At 42.4% G+C, this 23709-nt stretch overlaps 1 protein-coding gene across 3 annotated transcripts in view; it reads right to left on the bottom strand.

Annotated features, from left to right (window-relative positions):
• Positions 1 to 3034: 3034 nt before the first annotated feature.
• The window catches only part of KCNQ1 (potassium voltage-gated channel subfamily Q member 1), a 373080-nt gene continuing 352405 nt past the window's right edge, over positions 3035 to 23709 (bottom strand). For all 3 annotated transcript variants that reach the window (XM_068944815.1, XM_068944816.1, XM_068944818.1), the window contains one exon: positions 3035 to 5525. In XM_068944815.1, coding sequence (XP_068800916.1) covers positions 5325 to 5525 — 201 coding nt within the window. In that variant the 3' untranslated portion in view covers positions 3035 to 5324. The remainder of the gene's footprint in view (positions 5526 to 23709) is intronic.

Below are 23709 nucleotides of genomic sequence, written 5' to 3'. Positions count from 1 at the left end.
CAAACCTGCTCAACACCGCAACCACAAAAATGTTTCAGCTGAAACCTGCACTTCTTAGACATCGCAGTCAGTCTGCTGATTAGACACAAAAGAGCCAGAGTTCACTGTATTGCTCGATGTTATTTACTATTTGAACTCAGGAACTTTTTGTTACTGCTTGGGACCTAATCCTTCTTGGGACTCACTTAAACATCCCTGAGCACCAGTGCAATCCTGTAGCAAGGGGTTTCATGTTGCACTTGTATAAAAAGTATTTTCTTTTACTATTTTTGAACTTGCTTCCTTTCACATACCCTCATCAGAGCTGCCACTGCTTGTAGAGCCCAAGATGCAAAATCTTGTATAAGCTATTTTAAATGAAACCGTAGGTCATATAGAAAGTATTTGCTTTTGTACAGAAACATTTCACTGTGCACGTTCAAGTGTGGGAGGTAAGGTAATGCGTCTCGTTAAAGTACAAAGAAATACCTCTAATTGTCAGAGCTTGAAAACGTGAGTGGCACATGAGAGTAGTATAAGCCAAAGGTTTGAAAACAGAAAAGAGAAACAGAAACTTGTGAATTCAAATGTCTTTGTCACCACGAGGAAAGCAGTGCTGCGTATGACTCACTCCAGCTTCCATTCAACCTATGGAAAGCCTTCTTTAGCACAGATTTTCAACCTGCAAAGACTTATATTGACCTGCATGGCCTGAGTAGCACCTACCGCTCAAGGCAATAGCACAACAACTCCTGTGCAGAAATGAAGCATACAAGCACATTTTCACAGGAGTAGGACATAAATGGGAGCTGCATCAGACCCTTAATCTTTTTCCCCCAGCCCCTCCTCTTCCTCCACCACCATCCCATCAGTAAAACAAGAACAATAATACCCATCTCAGCAGGGTACACAAGGATTAGTTTAAAACTGTTTTTACCTTTTCTCCTTTAAGCTCCTAGAAAAAAAAAATAAATCTTTCTGTATTTTACTTTTTTATACTGCAAGAAGCAATTTGTTTCTTGCCCAAACCTTTCCACTGAGCCCAAACCTTTCCAGCTCAGTGGGTGGGGGGGCGCCTTGAAATGTTTCCACCTTCCTCGGAACTGATGATAAATCAACACAGAGGTGTCTGCCAGCAACAATAGCCGTTAACTTGCTGCACTAAAATGGCTATTTAATCTGCTGACTAATACATCAAATTATTTCTGCCTCAGCTAGTATTTGAGCACAGCACTGGCCCATTACATTACTTGAAACAAGCCTACTTTAAAATACAAGAGCGAAAATGAGTGATGTCTGGACTTTTGTTCCTCTTTTGTAAGGTTCTGTGTCAGAGGGAAGCTAAAAACCAACATCCTGTAATTGTGAGGCTGGCAGCAGGCACTTCAAACTCTGCGCCTCCTTGCACTCTGAATAACACGGAGAATATGGAATAATAAAGGCTGTGCACATAGCAGGGCTCTGCAGTACCTTTTGCCTCAATTGTTTATGTTGGAGCAGTATCTAAAGTCCACAAAGTCAAGGTCCCTTTGTGCTAGGTACCAAAGAAACACAGAGCAAGAGGGAGTCCCTGTCCTGGGGAATTCGGAGACCAAATAGCCAAGTGGGCTGAGGGGAGGGGACGGGGAGCCAGATGCGACCAACAGGTGAAATGACTTGCCCGAAGGTCATGCTATAGATTAACGCTAATGCCAGGAGTAGCGCTCCTGTCTCTCGAATCCCAACACAGCCTGCTAGCCAGTGGCTCGTGTTTTGCTCATCTTTGAACCTCTCCCCTTGCACAAAAAGAAACCTTTCTTCCTTAAGTCTTGCATTTTGAGAACTTGCACGGTCATCTGTCTGCTTCTGACCAAGCTGTAAGCTGAGCTAAAGGGCAGAGCCATGTTTCTCCTCCCCTCTTCTTTCCTAGCTTCCTACCTGCCCCGCTGCCTCTGGGACAGCACCCATACTCCACCGCAGTGGAGCTGAGCCGGCCGGCAGCTAATATTTTTTAGGCAGGGCCAGGTCTAGCTTAAACCCATCTTGAAATCTGAACTGCTCTTGAACTGCTCTGAGAAAGGGATCTGACTACAGCCTTAGACACCTTTTTGTGACACTTAGACACTTTATAAAAATGGGGTAGAAAAGCATACAATCAAGGCTTCGCCACTCTTAACGGTTTCCTTTGCTCTGCTTTACACCATTTACAAACTGCCCGAAGCACTTTTGAAGTAGGCAGGAAACATTTGTATGAGCAGCAGACATCAGCAATTAAGGTTTTGACAGAAATCCATACTCACTGCCCAATGGTTATTCCAGAGACGGTCTTGAGAAGAAGGTGATGAACTACTCAGCAAACGTCCCTACTGCTGCTGTCCCATCAGACACTTGTGAAAGGAAAATGTTAAGCTACTTACTGTCAAGTTAGTCAAGAAGTCTTTCAGGAAGTCTTTAGCCTGGAAAGTGGATCTTTTTCATCTTGGGGCGAGGTGGATTATTGGATATGAAGCAACAGGCTGGAGGTCTAGCACTGCTTCTGCACACATCAGCTGGATCCAGACCTGGAATCACAGACCTTGAAACAACCTACAACGAGGTTTGAAAAATCTTTGAAAAGGGATTATTTGGCAACACTGAGTTTTGAACAGCTATAGACAAATTCATACATCAACAACATGAAATTATCTTTTGCATGAAGTGCTTGTTACGCCATATCACAAGAGAGATGAGATCAGCTGCCAAACAGAAAACGTAGGGGCGACCTTGGGAAGAAACAGGTAGGAACACTTGCATTTTCTGATCAACACAACGCCCCTACAAATACACGGACGTGGCTGCTTTTAGCAAGAGCTAAAAGATACATCTTTTTCTCCAGGGCCACCCCAGTTGATTAAGTCCTGTTTTCTTATGCCTCTAGCAAGGAAGCAGCAGAAGGCTTGATGATTTTTTTCCAGTCCTGTGTTGCAAATAAGGCATCCATACACTGCATGGTGGGCTCAGAGAAAAAAGAAAAGCAAAGCCAGCAATTTTTCTCTGTGTATCAAATTTCTGGATTTTAGAATGAAGAACAGACATTGCACTCTTGTCCTGAATTTTATTAGGAAATTAACAGGCTGATCGATAACCTGAAATTACATAGCAAAGCTCATTTTAAAAAACATTCAAAATCATCATCGCAACAATTCTGATTTCTATAAAACATAATGCCCAGATATAATCCCTGCTTATGTCTGTACATTTCTAAACCCTTAACATTTATCTACTGTACAGCAGCAAGACTGGATAATTTTAACATAATCTGTAAAGTTAAATGCAGTACACAGTTCTCTGCAGTCCAAGTGAAATAGATGAAATGTTTAAAACAAAGCAGTACTGGAATATGAGCAGTATTATGAAGAGCTTGCCTGTGATCTCAGTCCATCATGCATCAGCATTTCAGACTGCTCATATATATTACAGATTGGTGACATTAACTGCTGTGCAAAATTATGAGGCTTTAGGGCATCAGTTTTTCAATAGTTTTTTTTTTCTTTTTGAGTCTGCTCTCTTTCAAACAAGCATTTACATCTTGCATTTTTATATACATCACTAGAGGGTGGAACAGTTTGTAACTTACAGACTTCCCAACTTCCTAAAGTCGCAGCAGCAGAGCACTCCTCAGCACGGGGAGGGAGAGCTGGGGGCACCCGCATCTCAGGCCACGCGCAGGGCTGTGACGAGACATGCCCCACAGGGGGTTGTTAAAAAAAAGAAGCCCTGCTGCCTCGGTGCAGGCGTTAAGTGCAGCTGCTTTCCTGCTGGGGGGATCGATCCCCCAGGCAAGGTGAGCGAGGCCCAGGGAGCTGCTGCTGGCACCTGCCGTCGCGGACGGGAGCGGGACCGCTGTGAGATACCGTCATCGCAGTGAGGGGAACAAGGTGCACAGGGTGCACGTGACACTCAAAGCACAAGAACTGATAAAGCTGTCTTCAGTTCCCTCTTCTTCTGCCAGCAACATATGCTACTGTTACTAAACCGAACTAAATAGCTGCTCTGTAATCCTCAGTTTCCCGTCACTCTGTCAACTGTAGAGACGTTCCTCCTTCAAAATAGGGCTTATATGGTACAGGTGCTGAGGTTTTTGCATGGAATGAATTTCAGCCTTGGTAATCAAAGCCCAAATCCTGCTTACCTTGTGCACGTGAAAAATCACACTAAGCCAACCACAGCTGCTTTTAATGCAACTATAATGTGGGGTAATGTGCTTTAACTCTGTGAGTTGCAGGTGAGGCCCTTGGTCCTCTAAATTAGGGCTGATATTTTTGTATATCAAAGGACTCTTGTAAGGAGTTGAATTTCTCAAGTCATTATTCAGGACACTATTCAAATTGTTGTATATGCTGTCTGGAGGAGAGATGCTTTCCTGAATCGGGGCCTCAATTCCCGCAAGAATTATGAATGTGCAGTAAGTAGCCAGCTCAAGCACTTGACCAGCAAGTCCAGGCACTTTGTGTGTGTGCTGTTGTACTATTTTTAGAGAGCGTAAGCTAAAAAAATAGATTTAAGAAGTAGCAAGCCTTCTTTTTAAAAGCTATTTCAGGACAAGCACATTCAGATCACTGTGTTTTCTATTTATATATAAATTCTTTGGCAGCAATTTTCTATAAAGTAGAATCATTTTTTCTATGTAATACTTTATTGCCTCCCCATGAAAAACTGATATCTTAAAAATCTATAGTGCTTTCCACTATAAATAGTATTGTTCCAGATTAAGGATTAGTTCCTCCCTGAAGAAAAACAGATTTTAAAAATCTGGTCATTATTTGATAACTGTTTATGTAGTAACCTTAAAATAAAACAGAAAAAGAAAATCATTCAGTATGTGGTTTGTCATTCTCTAGAATGTTAGTGTTATGTTTATACAATAAAACCAACATAAGTTATCCTATTTGTTTTAAAAACCTTAGTAGTAGAAATATATTGCTATCTGCAGATTCATAAACAGAATGCACATTTTCCATCTAAGTTCAAGTATTATTAGAATATTATTATTGCTATTATTATTATTAAAGGAGCTCTAAATCCTTGCAGTTTTGCCTGTCTTTACATTGTCTTGGTCTTTCCGAGAAATAATGAGTTGCAATCATTTGCTCTTGAACAAAATCAACATGAAACTTCAGTAAGTTTAGCCTGGTAGAAAACAGCCTGGCAATCCTTAGTCTTATTATGAGTGACTTTTAGAAGAGTGTATTTGAGACGAGTAGTACAGATGCAACAGTCCTGTGTTTTCTTGGATGGCTGATGAACTTAATTCCTTCCAGAGTCACAACATCCAGTCTCATTTACATGAGAAAGGTGGGAAGAACCCAGCCCAGACTTATACCACATCAGGAGATATCCTCTTGGTTTCTTCTTGGCACTGTCAGTTGCTCATAGGTCGGCAGAGTGTTATTAGGGAGGAAAAGATCTGAATTAACGTTGTTGCCCCTCTGAGATGCTCTGATGTTGCCTTGGCCGCCCTGCTGACTGGAAACCAGATGATGCAGCATATCTGTAATGAGGTTCAGTTTCTGGTCCATTTGCGTAACCTGCAGAGGCAAAGGGAAAGTTTGCTTAGTATCAACACTTGAGACAAGTTGCAACAAACCACGTAATGCAAATGAGATATGAAAACGACAGTCTTCTTAATTAGCATCACAACCACCTCTACACAAACACAGCACGTTCACAGTCCATCAAGCAGAGCATTGGAAAGTTATTGCAATAGGCCAGACACAGAAGAGCGGCCTGAGGAGAGCAACCGTTCATCTGTTAATGCTCATCTCTAGCACATGCTTTGACAGTCTTTTCATACCTGAATAAATGCATGGCAATCAGGCTTGTAAAGTGAAAGACCCTCCTATCAAGACTGTGTTGGGATAGAGAACTTAGTTCCAGAACTGAGTTTCTGTTTTTTTTTTTTTTATTCTTATTATTATTGTATCCACATTTTTTAAAAACACTATAAACTTCTGACATGCTTGTATGCCCTAATCATACCAATGTGCTATAGTAAATATCTGCTCTGCATGCAGCGATCTAATGAGCTGCACGCGAGGTCTGGCTGCGGCTCTCCCTGCTACATTTGGGCCACATTACCAACTCGGGCCACTAAATGCCACAGTGACATTTCTGCTGATGCAACTGCACAGCAGCTGCTTTCTGCGCCTGTGGGGTGGGCCGGGACATGAATCACTGTTATTCCAAGCCGTTCCTCCAACGACACAGAGCTCCCCAGGATTGCCACTGCAATTACGTGACTCACAGCAGCCCAGACACTCTTCTACGAGGGGTCAAAACTAACCTAACTAATGGGGGCTGGGGGCTGCAGGGGAAGGTTCGGTCTCAACCCGTAATGCCCGTTCTCCTCAGCCTCTGGACAGAAGCTCCTTGAATTATTTACTACCATTTTTGTTGTTCTGCTTTTTATTCTAGCAAACGTGACGACAAATCAGGATACATACCAGAGGCTAGGTTATGCGTTTGTCCAGAGCTGAGGTGGTATTTGGAGGACGTTTGTGGTACCCAGAGGAAAATCGAGAACTGAAACGTTTCTAAGGGCACCCCAGTTTCAGTCTCTGGTTTCCTGCATGTTCCAGTCAGGTCATCTGCACCAGCCCTTTTACCTGGCATGGGACACCTCCTCCCCGCTCTGCCGAACCGAGGGAAGATGGGCCCTGAAAGCTGCGCGTGGAGAGAGCTCAAAGTGCCGCCCCCGTCGCTGCCCGGGGCTGTGGCAAGCGGGCAAGCGTTCCCACCGGAGCAGGGGGCTCCCCTGCCCCGGCGGCAAGCGGCTCTGAAACTGGGCAGCGAGACTGTGCCTCGTGCCCTCTTACGTCCTTCTGCAAGCATAAAGAGAAAGCCACGATTTTGCCGTTGTAGTCTCAGGTCCAGTGGTCCACGGGGGATCCCAAAACACAAAGTAAACTTCTAGGCAAAAAGCTGTGATAGGTTTTACAAAGGAGAAAGAAAGCAAGCAAAAAAACTGTGATAGGAATAAACTGCTGCCTAAAATATCTGCTAGAAAGCAGTGAAAGGCACATAAAACTGCTAGAAAGAGCATGAGTGGGAGCAATTTATGTGTGCTTGGCTATCATCCAAGTATCACACAGGATAGTAAAAGACAGTAAGGCTGAGCAGAACATCAACAAACCTGGAGGATTTCAGCAGAGACTAAAATGTTTTTCCACTGCAAAGAAAAAGCTGGTTTTTTCAAACACTTTGTACAACTGGTAGGGAAGCAGATATAGTAATTTAAAAATATGAGGTGCCAGAGATTTATACTTTGCAGCTGGTTTTGAAAACATTAGCCAAAGCACCCTAGATGGTACGTGAAACACTAGTAATTCTGGATGGGAATGGCTGTTGAAAGATGAGATTCTTAAAACGAGGAAGTTCCAGAACACATAAGTTCAAGATTTCTAGAAGGAAACGCAGATGGAAAATGGAGCAGATCAGCAGGTTTTGATTTCATCCCTATTTGTTCATTCCCTTAAAAAAAAAAGGCAAGCTTTTTACTAATGGTGCCCAGCAGAGATGGCAAACGCATAATGTTCTAAGCATGACAGCACAAACCGCTGCTAGCGAAGCGGGCAGAAACATCTCCTTTCTCCACCCCCCGCTGCCCAAGTACCGCTGGCTGCGCTGGAAGACCTAGAGTGGAAGAGCGCAGACTAAAAGCCGCCTTCGGAGTCTGGAGCACAACTTTTCCCCTAACAAGAAATGTCTTTTGTGCTAATTATTCTAAAGTAATTAGGGGATTTTTTTTTTTTAATTTGTGATTGCAGACAGCGATTACCAGAGGAAGTACAGGCTGAAGATATATCTGGAAAATGTGCATTTATGAAACTCCTGCAGTGATGGGCTATTGAACACGACAGTAGATTGGACCAAGATCTGGATAGTCCTTCAACAGCTGTGCATCTTGGTGATGAAGTACTGGAGAGTAAGAGAAATGTGAATATTCTTGCTGGGAAATAAATTCCCACAGATAATTGTCTGTTTTTCCTATGGAGCAAGGTTTGGCTGCTGCAGCTGTGGAGTGCAGGAGGCCCACAGAAGCAGAGGCAGAAGCTAATTACTGTTGAGCTGAGCCATATGAGATAAAAAGTAAAGCCCTTCTTCCACGCTCCTGCTTATCTGTGCATGCCTCCTAAGCCTCAAAGCAGCATTTGTGCAGGGAGGTACAGAGAGCTGGTGGTGTTTCATTGTTGTAGAATCAGTCTAGCTTTTAAATAAAGAAAACCATTTCCCAGGAAATTCTGTGCCCATTAAAGGCTTGCTCCAAGACACGCTGAAGTCAGTGGTAGTTTTTGGCAATCACAAACTTCCAGTGACTTCAGTGGGCTCTAGATCAGTCTTGGACTGAGCTGACAATCCCAAATAGTAACGCATTCTTTGGATATTACAAGGAAAGAGAAATTTAAATTCCTCTGCGTTGCTTTGCTCATGCCTCTTAGGGCTGGATCAGAAAAGATGACATCTGCAAACGAGACAGGAATGGGGTGAAGGGCCCCCATGCTTGACCCTGCCAAAAGGGTGTCTTCTATTAAAAGCATGAGACCAGTACAGTTTAAAAAGAGAATGAAAAACCATCAGAAGGCAACTTCTACTATCATCACAGGTTTCTGATGTACAAGAATAAGTGGCTTGTTGGTGAACAGCCTTGCATACTAGCAATCCCAGTCTTCCTTTGTCTTTCAAATACTAATACACATCCTGAAAAATACCATTTACTTATTTGCTGCAGAGATAATTGCATCCACTCGAAAAATGTCACCGTGCGCAATATCTTTTTTATTAAACTGGATTTATGCATTTAACGTATTGCGTGTAGAAGTGTATCATCTCCCCTGAATCATACCTTTAAGCACATTTACTTGATTAGAAATTAACTCTGATGCCAGAATGTAATAAAAGCAAAGCAAACAGGAAAAGTGCTGATGTTGCTATAATCTTAACTGCTTTGGACAACCCCGATCCCACTACTTAAAACAGCAAACAGTGTTAATTATGTAGAAAAATAACTCAGACTGATTTTGTTTCTTTTAGGAGAAAATAAGCGCTTTTTAGGTGATTTATGCTTCACTAGCAGTTATGATGTTTGATCAAATTCTTTAAATGCAAATCATTTCCTTTGAATTTTGCAGTTGCTTGGCAAACCAAGTCATGTTTGAAACTCTTCAGAAATTACCCACCGTGCTTATTAAAAAGTCTATTTGAAAACTGTATGCAAACAACATTTTTCTATCCCCCAAAACAAGGATTTTTTTAAAGGATCCAGGGGTCATAGATTGAGCACAGATAGACAGAAGCAGATTTAAACAAGTTTTGAATCTAGCTCTTAGAAATGAATTTAAAAAATCACATCCATACAGTACACTGAAAAAAAAAAAACAAAATAGTTTTTGCACAAAGACTGAAAGATTAGAGTACAGATTTGAACTGCACATCATAAACACAGGTAGCTATGGTATGGAATAGCTTTTTGCTATCCCTAAGAAGTTACAGAGGCATATCGTTACGCTGATGTCCCATACTGTTCACTAAGGGCATTGACATAGCTGCTGTGAACCACAAGGTCCTCTTATGGCATGTTTTCAGGAAAAGTAGTTCTCTACAGTTATATAAAATAACATGCCAGATTTTATGCAGGTATCAAAGGCATTCCAGCAGGTGGTAGTGAATGAGGTAGAGACTGTTCTTGCGAAAAGAGGGAAAAACAAAATAAAGAGCAATTTATCTATTAAAATTCCACAAATCTTAACACTATATTCATTTCAAATGTTCTGTAAGTTTAAGCACCCATAACAAATCTATGGTACAATTCAGAATATCATATGTAACAATTATTTTTTTTTTAAACCAAAAAACAGAGAGACACCTGGGTGGCTTTAAGTACCCAGGGACAGCTGGAAGACAGTCTCCTTCATGCACCACTATGAAGGAGAACTAAAAAGTGGACTTCTGTAGGCTCGCTCCCAAAACGTAGCACAGGGATGTACTGGGAAGGGGCAAGGGCAGCTGGAATCATGGAGCAGAGGGGAACGACATTTTCAGCTATGGATATTCAGGACAGTGGGTCAACCCAAGGATAAAACTTGGAGGCTGGCATAATTCAGGCCACAAGGATCATCGACAACTACAAGTTACCAATAACTTATGCCAAGTGCTGCTCAATGATCTGGAGGGATAAGGGCAATTAAAGCAGTTTTAGCTGCCCTTCCTTCTGCATTTCTAGTTCCCTAACTCAGAGATTTCAAAGCAAAACTTGAACATTTTTTAAAATGGTTAAGGGTAAAAATTATCGTCGCTTTGGACAGAACGGCGGTTGATAACTACCTATATTCTCAACACAGCTAACTGATTAAACAAATAATTTGTGCTTACTCAAGAAATTTTTTTACCAGCACAATTTATGCCCAGTGCTCACTCAGTGGATTCAGGTGGACTGTGTTTGTTCTTAATACAGCAAGACAAGCGTAAAGCTGCTACAAGACAAGAGGAAGAAAAGAATGCAAGCTACATCTGGCCGAATGAAAAAGTGATAAATTTCAGAGAGCTTTCAAAGATTAGACTCCCAATTCTGCAACCCTGGTTTATCCTGAGGAGCATTAATTCCTGAGTGCAGCTTTTCAGTTTAAAGGGAATCGCCTCTTTAAGGTACTTCTCAAAATAACTGAAGATATTCACGTCTTTGTCATTGCTGATGGCCTCTTAATACAGACCCTTTTGCTCTTTAGTGTGTCACAGTTCTGCAGAAAGAAAATTACGCTCTCTTCATCTGTGTGTACTCTTAAGAGGTGTTAGAAAAAATCCCTTCCCTGTTCGCTAATCAATATCATACTCTGAAATGAGCTAGCTGCATGTTTCAAAAAAGCACACACAAAAAAGTCCTTTTGGTTAACAAAATAATCTTCAGGCACACTAATGGCTCTGTCAAAGAAGCAATAAGATGCAAAAAATGTTCCAGAACTTCTCATAGCTGTTAATAGCACTGATATGAAGAAAAGTACCTGTATCAATCAGCGCTTTAGAACATGCTGCATGTGCTTCATGCTAAACATCTCTTCATAAGGTTGTGGTTATAAATCATATTTTCGTTTAGTGGGATGCATCCTAATTTAAGTATGGAGAACACTGAGAACGTTTCAGCTTCAGAGAACATTTCCTGGGAACATTTCAAGTTTCTTGAGAACATCTGAAGTTTCAGAGAGCAACTTCTCTGGTTCCTCTTCTCTCTAAGTCCCTACACAGTTTGGGATCTCGTTATTTCTAATAGTTAATGCTTTAGTTTTGAGGGTCCTTTGGACAGGAACATACATGACGTAAGGAGTGGCTTTTTAAGAACTTGAGGGATAGGGATAGGAATCCTTTCAGAGCATTTATTTTTAAAATGTCTCTATAACCATAATAATGGCAGGACAGACCAACAATTTCAGTACTCTTAAAGAACATTTTTCTGTTCAGGTACATGATCTTCCAAAAATGTTGGAAATGGTCTTTCTTCCATCCACAGTACCCAAGATCCTAGATTCTCAAGAATCCTCTTATCAGAGCTTCTGGCTTTGATGTGTTTATTTTGGTGCCAGAGATTAGGCAGAATTCTTGCTGGAGGTTATACACCAGTCGCTGAGGTGTTTATAGGAGCATGTAATCTGCATGAAGGAAGATTTGTGCTCCAGACTGTCTGTGCTTTCTCTTGAGAGGTGTCCAAAGAAGGGAGTATGTGTGCGGTGTCTGGGGAAAGGATAGAGGAAGTGGAGCTGGTGAGGAAACACTCTCACTTTAGTATAAGATTACTTACTGTTGGAAAAAAAGAAGGCCGAGCTTTTGAGGAACAAAATTAATGGGTTTTGTGGGTTGGATGTAACAAGTCACTTTCTAGTCAATGAAAATGTTAAGAACCAGTATATTAACTGACAAATAAAATTGATATCTTTGAGAACAAAAGCACCTTTGGAAAGAAAGGTACTTGCTGCACACTGTGCTCTAAAATTAGCTCTCCTGCATAAAGCTATCATTGCCAAGCTCTTCTTCAGTCTGAGATATTAAAAATATTTTTTTCCAGTGAACTGAGACTGTTGCTGGTGTCATCTTGCTCTGTATTTTACAGTAAAATTTTTCTCCTACGCTTTTCAAAAGTTTAAAAGGGGCTAGAGCTGTAGCAGCAACCCTGCAATAGCTGCTGACGTTTCTCCATCAACCAAAGTGTGCCACTGCGTGCTTTCAACAGGAGATGGTGGTGAGCCGGGACCGGGAAGAAACGTCAAAACCATTGACTGAGGGTCAGACCTCAGACACAGCTGAGATCTGCTGGACATATAGGACAGTCATTGGCTCTGACTCACCAGAAGTTACCTCAGTAACAGACTGAACTGCTGTTAAATAGGACTTTACTGGACGTAGATAATTCCTGCACTGCATAGAAATTGTTTTGTCATATATTTTTCTTAATTACATTGGAAAGTGAAATTAGTAAATCTACTAATTAAAATCTTTCCTTGGAAGGTACCACACAGCAACATGTGGCCATTTGATTAGTGACTATAACGTTTTTGACATTTTAAAGTAATTTTTGCTTTTTTGAATTATTTTGACCCGATTGTGCAGCACGATCTTCAGGGTACCTGATACTCGAGCTATAGAAAACAGGACAAATCACAGGGATGATTTATACGTTCTCTCTTTTCATTGAAATTGAGAAAGGAAACCATATGAGACAGTATTTTAGTCATGAAAACTTAGTGAAAAATTACAAGGCCTGCCTCTGATAACATTCATGGTAATGTAAGTCCGCTTACCCAAGGTGTACATCTAATCAACCCCACCACCGTGATGTCGGAACAACCCACACGCCTCTTGTTTCTCTTTAGAGCTTTTCTACAGGTTACTATTCCCCAGCGTTATTCCTGCTTTACTGATGGACAACTAAGACAGACACTATGTGAACATTTGCCAAAAGGGCATAGAAGAGTCCTTGGAAAAGCATAGACTTTGATCCAGGTTTCTCAACAGTTACAAAGCTCAGGTAAGTATCCTCCTGTGCAGTACAGCGCTCTCTTCAGTCCCAGTTGCACTTGTCACTATTCAAAAGTTAAAAGAATCCCAAACCTGTACTCTCTATGTGCTAACTATACTATACATAATGTGTTTCTTATATTCAAGAAGATAAAGGTTAGTTTTGATAAGCAAGTAACTGTACTGCAGATATTTCTTTTTTCCTTTCCAAATATCTTTTTCCCTGAAGAAAAACATCTTTTTCTACTAACCTCCTCAAAGTTTCTGGACATTTTACAATGCTGGTTAACTAGCTGGTCAGTTCAACTTCTTTCATGTGGATTTTTTTTGACTTTTAGAACAGTGTAGATTACAATTATAATGCCATTCTTCAAATCAGGAGTCTCCTTTGAACTCTATTCAAAAGTGACAATAATAGCAGCCTTGCTCTGACAGGTCAAAAACTCAAAAATAGGATACGAAAAAGCCATTTAAGTATTATGTAACAGGAATCTGTGTTTTGCATAAAATATAGCTTATATGATACCCAGCACAGAATATGGGCAGCATGTTTTTGTAACTGCCTCTTTTATGACTTTTTCCCAAGAAAAGAATCAAGATACAGCCGTCAGCAACAGCAGTAATTGAAGAAGATGCTATGCAATAAAGCAGAAACTTTCACAGGTATCCTTGACGCTTTCCAGCCACTTACACAAATCTAGGTACATATATTTACACGAATAAATGCTTCTGATCTGCAGCAGGCACACCTTCAGGTTCAAGAGGAATTATTAAAGAAGACTTACAAAGAATCAAGTGGCAACAACAAAGGACAAACGCTGTCCTTAGGTAAGAGAGAGAGAGAAATTACTTCAAGGTCTTAAAAAGTATGAATGACACATAGAAATCAAAAGCTACAAGCACGTAAGATGTTTTGTTTTCACCTGATCCCTTCATAAAATTACCTGTGCATAACTTGCTGGTTGACTAAAGGAAGCAAGGTAAAATAAATAAATACCTCTCCTTCTAATGAGGTCAACAGGACACTACGGGAAGAAGTAGTCACGGGAGAGTGAAGAGTACCCGGTCACAGACTGTTACAGGGTGCAAGATCTCGAAAGGTGGAAAGATTTGGGGGCAGTGGGTATTTTACAAGCGGAGAGGACTCAGAAGGCCCAAGGATGAAAAAGTCAGAACTGGATGACCTAAAATCCAGCTAGTCAAGATAGAAATGAGGACCAAGATGGAAATGGACGGAGGAGACAGGCAGAAGCGGAGATTAAATGCTGCTACTGCTTTAGAAAAGAGAGGTGAGAACGGAGGCCGTGGCTCAGCGTTTTTGTTGCTGTTGTTAACTTCTTGCAAAAATATTTCTTTTGTTTAAAATGCCCAAACTGCTAGAAGTTAGCTCTTCCTGAGAATTTTTATTTAGCTCTAGGTGTAAATTCGGGGCCAGAAGCCCCTCTGACTGCTAATCCCTCCCCAAACTCCCCAGCCTGCCTTGCTGGCCTCACAGTACTGAATGCATGCCCAGATGTGTGCAATGCTCACAGATCTATCTGGCATCCAGAGGGCTATAGCCAAGCAATTAAAATTTGTGGTTGACTCTTGTAGATAAATGAGACAAGACTTAAAACACATGGAAATTTTTAAGTTAGGACAGTGTCCAAAATCTACAGTCTTTGGCCCAGCACAGCCTCAGGATACAGCATTTTTTTTTTTTAACTAAAATATTACAAAGGTCAGAGATTATTTTTTTTAACCCTTTCCTCTAAACTCATAGAGCATCATGGTATGAGCTGTAGATAAACATGGGAGTTTGAATATCTTTTTCTCTCCTTGTTTGAAGCCAAGAAAGTGAAGTTTAGGGGCTTGTCCCTACATATAACTTTTATCTGAAGCTACTAAAGAAGATAAAATTCCCCTATCCTATTAACTGAACAGTCTGGATTTTTCAAGAATTTGCTTATCTTCATTCACTGTAGCCCCACCTTCAGGAAATAATATCTCCTTGACCAGTCACAACTGTCTTCCACTTCCATTTAAAAATAAGACACAACCTTGGCAAGAAGAGACAGATTCTTTCTGTACAAGTGAATCAATGATAGCAACAGCATGAGAAGTTTATGTACCAACAAAAACGACCAGATATCCATCTAGCACCGTCTTCTGAAACGGTTTCTCAAATTATGCTTAAACTGACACCCCGCTTTATGGGGGATGTCAATGAGTTAACAAGCAGTGTAAGGGAAGTACTGGTCAAGGAAACAACAAAAAAAACCCCTTATCTTTATGCAATAGGTTGGATACAGTGGTAGAACAAATGGCATTATTTACCACATCTTATATTGAAGGCAGCATGGGAACCTTCGTGTGTCTTTACACCCCCACGCTGAAGCAGGCAGGTATGGTTTTTGCTATTACAAAGTAGGGAAAATTAAAGCAGTAAAGCTAGTGGCCAGGCTTCAATTAAGCATTTTTAAACTCAGCTTGAAAGGGAGAGCTTAAATAAAACTTTAAAAATCATTTCCCCTGTCCTAGACAGATCTTAAGCTCAAAAAAACCCCCTCCAGAACACTTAACTGTTTTCTAATGAGAGCACAGGTTTGGAAACCGCTAGTTTGCCGACTCCCCATGGACATCCCTGTTCACCAGGACACTCCCATGCGGTGGCCTTGCGGCCGAGTACCCTGGCACCTCTCTGCAGGGGAAAGACCGCCTCTCCGCTTAGCTAACGGGCCCATACGTCTCAGATGCCTCCGTCCCACAGACGTGAGGCCAGCTCCCCCAGGTACTTGCCTCCAAGGACGCTCTCTACAATCGCAGCGGCACAGCCTCTGAATCTCACCCCATTTTTTGTTGTCAGAAGTTTGGCTATCAGACAACAGCTTTCTCCTAGCTGCGGATTCCTGTTTCAAATGTGGAACAGTGGCATACTTACAACGCTTTAGGGTTAAAAAAGAGCAACAGACCAAACTACAGAAAAATGTCCAAAACTCTTTTCCACAGAAAAGAAAAAAACAAAACAAAACAAAACACCCTGAACCAAAAGCCCCTACCACCATCACCAATTAAACAGAACAAAAGCTGACTAATCCTTGACCTCGTTCCAAAGTGGAATGTTTTGTTTCTTGAAGCCTTGGCTCTTGTTCTTGTAGGATACTGGGACTATGACTAACAGGCCCTTGCCAGAGGACTGCTGATAATTTCACCATTGAGTAGCTCTTCTAGTTCTGGATCATCATAGCATGCACTGATGCTGCCAAGATTTTATTTCTAAAAAATAAAGACTAAGATATACATTCATAATCCCCAGTGTTAGAAATACATTTTTCAGTTCTAACTGTTCGGTTCTGCACGACAATTTTTCATCCTTCTTCCAAACTGCTATTTTTCAGATGCCTGCTAAGAAATGGCTCCCTCTTTCCTCTCTTTCTCTCAGACACTTTTCCTAATTCGAAACAGATTTGAGACCGCTGCTATTTTTTAAAGCAAATATGCCTTGTATCGCATTGAGTTAGGTCAGCATTGCTTATATTATGTTTCACACTTCACCCAAATGGGGCATCCATATTCCTTTTCAAAGGGAAGCAGGCCAGACTTGGTGCACTGGGTTTTCTAGCTGGAGCAGAAAGTGAGACACATCAACAGGTTACGGATTTTATAGCAGACCCAATTCTGTCTTATGATAGAAACTGACTGCCTACTTAAATAATGACACTGCTTCCCCACACAAAGCAGAAAGACAAGCACATGTTCAAGTGCTCCACAGCACTTTGCCCTAACTTTATTCACTGGGAGTAACCTTGAGGAAGTGAGAACTAGGAAGCTCAGTCCACCTAAAGCTTGAAAATGGAAGTTAGCATGAGTTACTGCAGTGCAGCGCTGTGCTGTTGCATGCCACTGCTACCGCTCTGAAAATCCACGTCTGCGGGCTCCTGCCTTGCTTCAAGGAAGTGATACTGGTAGTGAAAAGCTGCAGTGCGCCTGAGGTAGTCCAACGTGAGGAACCTGCTTTTAGGAATCCGCTGACATCAGGTCCCTTGATATCCCTCAAGCCTGGCACCCAAAATCAAGAGCTAGTTTAGAAAAGGCTGGCTGCCATTACTTTGATAGTAGCTGGAGTACTTGTATTCACAGAGGGATTCATAGGGTTTCTCTGACCTAATGCACATCCGAAAGGTGAGGGCGGATACCCCCAGAGCAGGGCAAGGAAAGGGAAGAGAAGAGAATGTGTCTTACCTAGCACAGAAATGGAGGGAAAGATTAGAGGTGTCGCAGGCACAGGCTAAGAAGATGATGGGATCTGCCTGGGGTGTCCCTTTGTGAAACTGTGCATGGGGTGAGCGCGAGATGGGGTTGCACGCAATGAAACAGCTTTACAAGTTTAAGGATGCTTTAAGATTCTTCTGTGGAAGATGCTATTGAACAGCAAAATATCACCAACGGACACAGTGGGATGGGATGGGATGACATGGCATGGCACACGTGAGAAAGGGAAGGGCCCCACTATTTGCTTTTTTTTTTTTCTTGAAATGTTAAACAAGAAGATGACTTAAATCGGCTTTTCAAAAAAAGACTTTCGACCAGTTCATTTTTAGCATCTGTGATCTACTCATTATTTGCAATTTGATAGTTATCATGTGGGCAAAAAAGACGTAAGCTCCTTTATAGCTAAAATGAGCTTACAAAATTAACAACCATTCGATGACAATCAGAAATGGTAGGGGGAAAGGAGTGGGGGCGAGAGAGAGAGAGAAGCAATTAGAACAACAGTGAGTTTTGAGATTCCCTGAGGGCTGCTCATAATTAAACCAAGGGCAACATGAATCTGTTTGATGTGGTCATGAATTTGTTTTCAAAAGAAAAATCTTTAAAAAGATTCTTTCAAGAGAAATTTTTAGAGAACAAGATCAGCATGAATAATTAGACCAGAAATACTTTGATCAATATTATTATGGAGAAGTCATTTATGGGCCGTGGCATCTGAAGGTTAGAAATCCTCATGATAAATAAGGTGGCAAGTTTGCACCCATTCTGAACAAACAACCGCAGGTCTGTATTCTTGCATGCTTGAGTTAGTATCTCAGAACAGAGACCGTTCGCCTCTTGTTTTTGCCATTGCATTAAGCTTTACAAATACGCAGACGCAAGGGAGAACGTTTCAGTGGGAAAACTCAGCGTAATGAAAGAAAGCCACAGAGAATTCCCCAGGCCCTTTCTCCCCCCACCGGGGGCTGCGCAAAGATCAGAGGTGAAATTTATCTGTGATGAAATGTGTGCTAGCTCCCTCTATTCCTCCAGCCTTCCTGCCAGCAAATCACCTCTGCCGACATTACATTCTTGGAAATACCTCCTTCACGATACTCTAAAAATAAAGAAGCTTTAATTTGGTTGCAATTCTAAGCACCCAGCAAAACCACTGCAACACAGAGAAGATGCAGATGCTCTGCATCCTCTAAGGTCGAGCTGCTTTGGACACCCAAAAGCTGCATTGCATTTCTTTATGGAACACTTCAAAAAGCTGAGGCAGATACAATCGATTACAAGCCAGCAAATAACCAAGCAGTGAACTAGAACCTAATATTTATCACTGGAAACCACGTTTAAAAGGAAAAGATACTGCCTCTTGGCTGTCACAGCATTATTCATGAAGGAGAACCAGTCGATCTTACGGATCCTGGGAGCAAAGTTACAACAAAGGCAACCAACTGTTAACGAAGAAGGGTTTTCAGTCAAAAAAGTCATTACCTACGCCTGCAGGAGTTCACCAGCTCTGCCAATTGAATTTGGGGGCAATTAAGTGATTGTTTTGCTGTAAACATTTTAGTATTAGACATTTTTCTTAAAAATTCCAATTTGTGAAGGCAGCCAGCTACGTGAGAATTTCAGCTGCAGTTTTCTGACTTAGCTTCTAACCAACCATAGTGCAGAGAAAAGCCTGAGAACACATCAGTGCACACTAATGTCTCAGAAATCAGATTTTAAAGACTCTGATTTTTGTTTCCTTTTTTGCTTCAATCCTACCTCATGGCTTTAAGCCAATCTCCTCACACTTTTTGGGGTCTGACCCATTGTGAAAACTAAGAGACAGATCATTTGGCTGCTACCAGGAGCAAGTTCTGTAGGGGTTAACTATCCAAACTGGTTCCATTGCAGGTTTCCCTCCGCTCTTGAGTCAGTTAAAATACTAAAGCTCTTCTCCCTAACATTTTAAGCTACAGTGACTCTGAAAATAAATAAATGTTCTGATAAAATAACGTTTGGAAAATTTAATGGATGACAAAGATAACAAAAAAACTCTTAGTGCTTTTCTTTGTCAATAGCTTCTTCAAGGAAGATGGTCAGGCTGGGCATTTATTTGGACGGGTAAGCCATGACTCAGAGAAGTGGATCGACTGGCAATGTGAGCCACTGCTCAGTAGTAGAAGCAAAAAGCTCACAGTCTTTCCTAGCTGATTAATCATCGTGACAGGCTTGCAGATTAAATGGTCTACCCAGCTCCAGATGTTAGATGTGCATCCATCTCTTGCTGTTCTTCTGGTTCACAGGCTGTAGCCTGGATTGTTCATTCTTAAGATAATGATGATCATTACTGCTCAAAACAAAAAGGAGTCGGGCTTTGTAATTTTATCCTATGATAGAGGAGACTTCTACAGAAGATAACACAACACATATCATAGTCTAGACATGATGAAATGCTGGAAAATCCCTTGGGCAGAGGTGGGGACAGTGTTGCCCATACAGCTTTGTGACGGCTCTCCCCTCCGCTCCCACCCCCATCACAACTGTTATCAGCTGCACAGAGGAGGAGCAGGGATATGTAGCTGGGTCTCTTCTCTCAAGTCCCCGCCAGTAAGGGCTGCATTAAAACCCTGTTAAATCAGTAACGGAACGTAGCTTCTCTGAGATGGGAGACAGCATCTGCTTGATAACACACAGCAACGCTCTACAGAATTTATAGACAGGAAACAAAGAGTAGGGATACGGCAACAGCATGGGGGAGCATCACCGCGGCAGAAGGAAGCTACCTGACCTTGTCTAGGGCAGAGAGCCGGCTTATTACAAGTTTAGAGAGTGCTACGGGATCTCCAGTGGCTGCAGATGATGAGAGACATCACTTTAGTTCCCAACTGAAGTATAGCATCTTTATCACCGTAGAGGCCCCAGCTTTGCCTTGGGCATCAGTGAGGAGCAACTCCACTGAGAGCAGCACGCGGGGAAGGGAGCACCCAGAATCAGCACCCTGCTTTCTAGCGCGAGCTGCAGCCTCCTCTTCCTGCAGGCCGCTCAGCTGCGTCCTCAGCAGCCAAGCCATGCTTCATTTGAAGATCTCAGTGTCACCGCACAAATCGGTTTAGCTGCAGGCATTTCTTATTCTGCCTTTGCATATTTTCCTTGAAAGAGGTTACTATGGAGTTATTTATTTTCTTTCATCTGCTAATCTCTTTGCTAAGCATTAGGACTTTTTTTTTCAGTCCAACAGATAGGCCGTCAGCTAGTCAACGGAGAATTTCATTCATCCCTAACCATCGCAACCTTTGAAAAAAGGTTATCAGAAACTACTACACACTTTACGGATTAAAATGTTAGCATTGTTCTGCATAAATGAAGACATTTTTGCTCATTTTGGTGTATGACTTGTTGTGATTTGGCTAACAGTGTTAGCCCAGACTCATCTGCTCTGAAACGTGAAAGGAATCGCATTCAGTCTCAAGCATCGCAGCTCCTTTCAGGTATAAGTTTTTCCTTTTTCCTCTACAATGCCTGCCACTGTTGATTCATATAGTCACGAAACGATCTTTTCAAATCAAGCAATAATCTCAAATTATATCTAAGTTTTAAGACAGCTGCTGAACAACAATGGGAATCACAAAAACGGTGACAGCCCCAAGTGTTTACACTTTCACTTTTGATCTCTGGGCCTCCAAGCGCTTTCTGATACACGCCACAGCTGAGGAGATGGAAACGAGGGAAGCTGGAACGACTTGCCTGAAGCCCGGCGGAAAACGAGGGCTGAGAGTCAGGAAGGGAGCCCGCATCTGCCGACGACCGCACAGGAGCCACGCCAGCCTGTCTCCCTAGACGGGACACAGACCGCCACGACGACGCAAGTGCCTGCCAGGACCTTTAAAAAGCTCATTGACATAGCAGGCAGGGGAGGTCTGCTTGCACTTACTCCGCTCTGCCTCAGATGGTGCTTGCAGGGCACACGTGCAAGTCCAAAGCCCATATTCCGGTACGCGTTATTTCCCGAAAAGCTAATAAATCCCCTGCCTGCAGATGACGTGCAGACATGCAGGCATATCATCACAAATATCATTTTATCTTGATTCTTTGTTACTTCCCTGCTGCAGCACAACGACACGTCTAGCCCCACAGCAAAATAAGCCCCTGGCTAAAGCAGCAGCTTGCTTACGTCACAGCGGTTCCTTCAGGCCATTTCTCCGTACGCAACGCTCGCAAGGCCTAAGAATAAGTGTCGTTTTCCAGGGCAGCGTTTCTGTGTGAATATTTCAGGCAGGTCAAACTTTGTCAAACTCGTTTGCGATGCAGCGTTGCAAGGTGCTGAACACTTCCTTCACTCTCCGAGCGCCCTTGACTCCCAGCGAGCCTTTCACTGAGGAAGATATATGTATTTGGGAAGAAGTAAGCATGTGTCAAACACAGGGTGTCTTGAACCTAGTTTGACCTCCTAGCTGTCTCATCACTTAGCTTCATTACCTCTGTGTGCTGTTATCCCCTTGAAATACAGGTTTATCTTGCAGAATAGGCCTTATTTGCCAGGGTGTGTAAGAGGTACAACTCTTAGCAACTCTTTCCTGTTTTGGGGGATATTGTGGATCATCCGCAGGATAAACTACCCGTACCAGGACATGAAGTGCCAATCAAAGCTGAGTCTACAACTGCGGTGCGTCACAGGGATTGCACAATACAAGAGGTCAAAACAAGGTTTCTCTCCTTATGTATTGTAGCCAGGGTCTATTTATAATTCTACGGTTAATTCCATTATTGAAACAGGGCTTGTATATCAGCGCTGGACAAAGAAGCTTTCCATGTGTAGAAAATGACATGAACTCAAGCTTTGCAGCACAGTCCCAGAGCCTGAAACTGCTTTTGTTAGTACAGTGAACACCTGTACTAATTATGCACTTCACTCACTTGGGGTCACTGCTCGTGGCAAAGGTTTTAAATCAGCCACCCCGGGAGACAGACATCATTATAGTGCTAGAGCAGTCATTTGGATGCTGCAGCAAATAACCAAGCCTCAAACTGAGCAAACCTGAAAACCTACTAAGACTCTGAAGACTGGAAAGGTGAAAGACTGCAATACCCCACCGCTGTGCGCAATGAGACAGTCTAGAAGGTCTGAACGACTAGAGAAAATTAAGAGAGTAATTAAATCACTATTGTTGAAATCTGAAGCTTAACATTATTTTAGCTTAACAATATTATTTATTATATTACTCTTCTGACTTTCATTAAAATGTTTTTTTCACTTCTTATTGCACAGTAATGCCTGCCCAAGCAAAATGTTTAAGCATGTGAGATGTGTCAAAGAACTTCATTTTATTCACTTTGTGATGCATAGGCACTATTTATGCTCCTAAAACTATGCTGCAACTCAAGAGCCAAGCTCAGCATTGATTTTCTTCCCCTTTGCAGTTCTCCATCTGAACCCCTCTTCAGCCACCGCAGGTCTCCCCAGATGACTCCCTACCGACTTCCCGTGGTGCCCACCAGCGCTGGTCCTTCACTTAGCTTGGCAAGGCACCGCTAAGCCTCTGCCTTTGGCTGGGGGAGGCACTTACGCCTGTCCCTTGCCTCCTCCTGGACCATACCTGGTGTTCCTCACTATGCTTCTGCCTGCCAGTTCTGGTCTGGAAGTGTTCACGCAATGCGCAGCAAGGAATTTGTGTGTCCTAAGCACCCCGTACACTATCAGGTTTTTCAAGCTAGGAACACATACAAGTACGATGTCACCAGCTTGCCAGCTAAGCCTGCTCCCAGACTGGTTTTATTGCAATTTCTGGATTTTCTGTTCTTCCAGACAAAAGATCTCAGGTCTAAGAGCCTACCAAACTTGAAGACTCAATGGGATATAATCTGAAAACTGGTCGGAGGGGGTCCCAAATACCGGCCCTCCACATCCTCCTCCAAGTCCGTCCGCCAGCAGTTAACATTGGTCAGCGGGCGTCTCCCTGGCACACCAGAGAGCAGGGAGTCCTCCCTTCAGGTAGGCGCCTGCTTGGGTTTAACGCGCCACAAAGCTTTCAGGCTTTGCCGAAGTGCCATCCCGTCTGTCGGAGGCGAGGAGCCCGAGTGAGTGACAGATGGTGCGGGCAGGGCCCGCTGCTGCGCTGCTTACAGCCCTGCTGCACAGCGGTGACACGCAGCAGGGTAATTAGAAGGGGAACGGGAGAAGAACTTGTTCAAAACCAACAAAGAGTAGGAGCAAGGGCAGAAAAATAACTGAGCAAGGGCAGAAAAGGAACCTTTGAAGCGTTCCGCATTTTCGCAACTGCCTCCTGTGTGAATGCTAAAAAGGCTTTCAAGGATGCAAATGACCAAAAACACAAATTCTTTACAACGTGCCTAGGAACTCTAACGAGAACATTCAAGCTAGAGGTAGTGAATTGATTCATTTTATATCAAATTATCTCCAGCCTCTTTCATCTGTACTTCATCGGGTAATTTACAAGCACGCAGGATAAATTTTCATGGAAATGTGTA

This window comes from Struthio camelus, chromosome 5, assembly GCF_040807025.1.
Source record: "Struthio camelus isolate bStrCam1 chromosome 5, bStrCam1.hap1, whole genome shotgun sequence".
NCBI classification, from domain to species: Eukaryota; Metazoa; Chordata; class Aves; order Struthioniformes; family Struthionidae; genus Struthio; species Struthio camelus.
Note: the sequence above shows the minus strand (reverse complement) of the source record. Positions and strands in the feature narration are given on the sequence as shown.